Source organism: Aptenodytes forsteri, unplaced genomic scaffold (assembly GCF_000699145.1).
Source record: "Aptenodytes forsteri isolate BGI_AS27 unplaced genomic scaffold, ASM69914v1 Scaffold453, whole genome shotgun sequence".
Taxonomy (NCBI): Eukaryota; Metazoa; Chordata; class Aves; order Sphenisciformes; family Spheniscidae; genus Aptenodytes; species Aptenodytes forsteri.
In genome coordinates this window covers 505,725-509,402 of record NW_008795674.1, presented here as the reverse complement: position 1 = coordinate 509,402, position 3,678 = coordinate 505,725, and the positions used below count along the sequence as shown (strand labels likewise).

Genomic DNA, 3,678 nt, shown 5'->3' with positions numbered 1-3,678 from the left:
AAAAATAAAAAAAAAAAAAAAAAAAGTTTGGGCTTCCATTAACTTGGGAGGTAGATCCTGATGTGAGTGACTAATTTCATTATTCCATGACAGACAGTGGAGCAGCTTAATAGAGTATAGGAAAACTTCTAGCTATTAAAAATCAATCAAGGGAAACCACGGTGGTATTAAATAAGTGCAGTCCCTCTCCTGTCCAATGCAAAGATAGTAAGTAGTCTTTGTACTTCAAATATTTTTAAGTTTTGTGTGCCCAGTTTGTCCATAGTAGGAATCTACCAGCGAGGTTGCTTCAGGTGATGATAGGTTTTTAATTCTGTATGTCTTACACACTTAAGTGGATGTGCACAGGTAATTTAGATACATTGAAAGTCAACTCCTTATTGTCTTGTCAATTAGAATTTTTTATTCTCTTATAATAAGCAATTCTTTATTCTTACTGAATCTGTGTTAAATTTCACCTTTTCAAGTTAATGAAGCTTCATTTTTACTTTTAAAGTCCTCTTGCAAGCAGCTTAGCAAATTTTTCATATCTAATAAACTGAATCCAAAGCAGGAGTGACCTCCTTATGCCATTCTACTACTACTTATGCAATACAGGAGAGAGCTGCAATGTGCCACTTCGAGTATGGATCCTTGTTGGCCCTGCACCACTCAGTGATGTGTTCTAGCTGAAGCGGGGGAATAAAATGAGTGGATTTTTGTGTTGTTTTTTTCCTTCGCTCTAGTCAGCTATGTATTTTTTGAAATTGGAAACCTATTTCTGTAGACAGGTTCTTTGAGCTAGCAGATAGTGATGTCTGGAGTTTTAGAGCAGTGATAAGAAATAATGCTAAAAGGATACGCAACTGAAGACTTTTATTTTTTTTATTTCCTTAAAGGCTATTGTTTATACTTGTACTGAACAATAGAGTACAACACAGATCCTGAAAGGGATTGTGAAAGGGAATATTAGAAGTTATCATCTCATCTAATCATGAGGAAAATGTTTGCAGTACTTGTGTTACAAAGAGGATGCCTCTGCTGAGGGAAAGGGGGTACACAAGTCAGTGTTCTAGACAAGTCAAACTGTTTTGATCTGAATTTGAAAAGGCAGGTAATCTTGCTACTCAAAGCATTAGATAGATTCCCCCCCCCCAAGTAGCTCTAGGCCTTATAACTGTCATACACTCTCACTGATTCACTTACTCCGAATCTTTGAGAATTGAGTGGCTATTAGATTGTGAAGTATTTGAACAAATATTCTGCCGAAGAGTAGATTAATCTGAAAAAAGGACTTCAGCACAATAAAAGAATAACTGTTCTGAGCCTAACTACAGTAGACTGAAGCTGTTTTTATTAGTTATAATAACCTATTTATTGACAGGAACTTAAGGTACGACTGTGCTGAAAATTGGACTCCTGTTATTTAGCAGTTCATGTTTTCTTTAATTACAGACAACAGAAGATAGCAGAAAGGGAAAAAAGAGCAGCAGAACAACAACGAAAGAAAATGGAGAAAGAGGCCCAAAGGCTAATGAAAAAGGAACAAAACAAAATTGGTGTAAAACTGTCCTAACAGAAACCAGGCATCAATGGCAGTGCCAGAGAAAAAGAGAATTCCAGTTCTACAACATACATATTGGTATTGATTTAAGTATTTCTAGGACTTCAACACACTGCTTGGTTTCAACGCATTCTTCAGGTCATCTTGGAAGCCAGGATTCTCCCAAAATACCTTGAACTACCAGTAGGTGGTTCTTAAAGGAGAAAAAACCCACAGAAAATCATGCCTGATGGAATGATGTTTCCTGCAATAGTTCTGTTCCAGCACCCTTCTTTGCAGCAAAAGTGATTGAGCAAGGATGTTGATTGAAAGACATTCTTAATGAACAGCTCAAGCCTAGAGAAAAGAATGTAAATATTCAGTGGTGGGAAATCTACTGTATTGTCTGTGCTTACCTGAAACATGTAATTAAACAGTTTTAAAGAACCCTTTGCTTCCTGCCTGATAAAGAATGTCTGCTTTTGCCTTTTTATAAAAGTACTTATAAATACTTCACAGTTTTCCATGGGAGATCTGACCTGTGCAGAAGAAAATTACTTGTTATGGATGACCTGCAACTCTAAATGTACTCCTGGTAGAGTATGCTGTGGTAGAGCGCAAGTTGGAGCCGAACACTAAAGTGGATTTCTTGTCACTTTGACTTGCAGCTTCCTGTGCTACCATGCCCATTTACAACCCTGCAATGGCTACCAGCAGTGGCATCGCTACACAACAGTGGTGCACACTGCTCCTTTCTTACAAAGGCTCATGTTGTGAGCATAGGGGAGTGATTTAATCACTTACTTGTATTGGTAAATTTGTATTTCTAGCAGAGATTCTTTTACTTCCTACAGTTAGGGAAAAAAATCCTCACACTTTATACTCGTTATACATAGGCAGTGTAATTGAAAAAAAATTGCGTCCTCCGGTTAATAAAGCTAGTGTGAAAATTCTCAGTTCAATTAACAGCACTTCGCAAAATTCCACTTTTGTACACTTCCTGTATGTATTTACAGTGGAATTCCTCTGGGAAAAGTGTGCGAGGTAAATATGCAGTAGAAGACAACAGTGCTTTAATGAAGAAGAAAAGTTTAACGTCTGCTGGAGGGAAAGGTGTACAGGAGGAGGGAAGTCCATGTGATTCTTTTGTCCAGCTCAGAGCTTCAGTGAACCCCTTCTCCATCTTCTGTTGTGTGGATACTATTACCCCTGAATTCATGGGTTGTATGGATTTCTTATCTTGCGACGGATGAGTGAAGACAGCAAATTGTGTGCCTGAGACTTGTTCCCTGTGCATACAGGGAACAGTGAAGTTGTAAAAGAATGGGAAGAGGTGGGCGGCTATCTGACTAGATCATCTCTGCCTAGAAAAGAAGAATTTTTAACTAAGTTGTAAGTAGATTCTGACACAAGTTTTGCTTAAAAGATAAGTAATTGAGAAAGCAAGACAGTAAGAATTACCTTTAATGGCCTTAGTCATGGAGAAACATTTTTAAAAATGTTAAGTATGCTTGTCGTATTGCTTAAAATCTTGCACAAGTCAACTGATTTGACAGCAATTTTCAGATAGGAAAGAAGTCCTTGAGAAATGTTAAATTTTTAAAATAAATTTAAGAAGGCAACAGCGTGCACTTCTGTGCATATTTTCTGCACAAGTGTTCTGGCTGGAGTAGAATGGATGACTATAGTCTGTGCAGACTAAACAGCGGTATGGCAAGCAAATCTGCTCCTAGTGCACACCTCTACAGCGGGTGGGAGATAAGGAGAAAGTATGTGAATAAGCTTTAATAACAATCTGTGTCTGTCCTTTTAACCACACTGATGAAGCGAGGAGGTACAAGTCATAATTCTTTCACTATTGCTGATGCAGGGCAGGGAAACCTAATATCTGTGACGCCCATCTACAAGAAGGGCCAGAAGGAGGATCCGGGGAACTACAGGCCTGTCAGCCTGACCTCGGTACCAGGGAAGATTATGGAGCGGTTCATCTTGAGGGCGCTCACAAGGCATGAGCGGGACAACCAGGGGATCCGGCCTAGCCAGCACGGGTTCATGAGAGGCAGGTCCTGCTTGACCAACCTGATCTCCTTCTATGACCAGGTGACCCGCCTAGTGGATGAGGGAAAGGCTGTGGATGTGGTCTACCTGGACTTCAG

At 39.3% G+C, this 3,678-nt stretch overlaps 1 protein-coding gene across 1 annotated transcript in view; it reads left to right on the top strand.

The window, feature by feature from the left end:
- EBAG9 (estrogen receptor binding site associated, antigen, 9) overlaps positions 1-1,969 on the top strand; it is a 15,161-nt gene extending 13,192 nt beyond the window's left edge. The window contains exon 7 of the mRNA XM_009282586.2: positions 1,435-1,969. Within this exon, the coding sequence (XP_009280861.1) occupies positions 1,435-1,555 (121 nt within the window). The 3' untranslated portion in view covers positions 1,556-1,969. The remainder of the gene's footprint in view (positions 1-1,434) is intronic.
- The last annotated feature ends 1,709 nt before the right edge of the window (positions 1,970-3,678 follow it).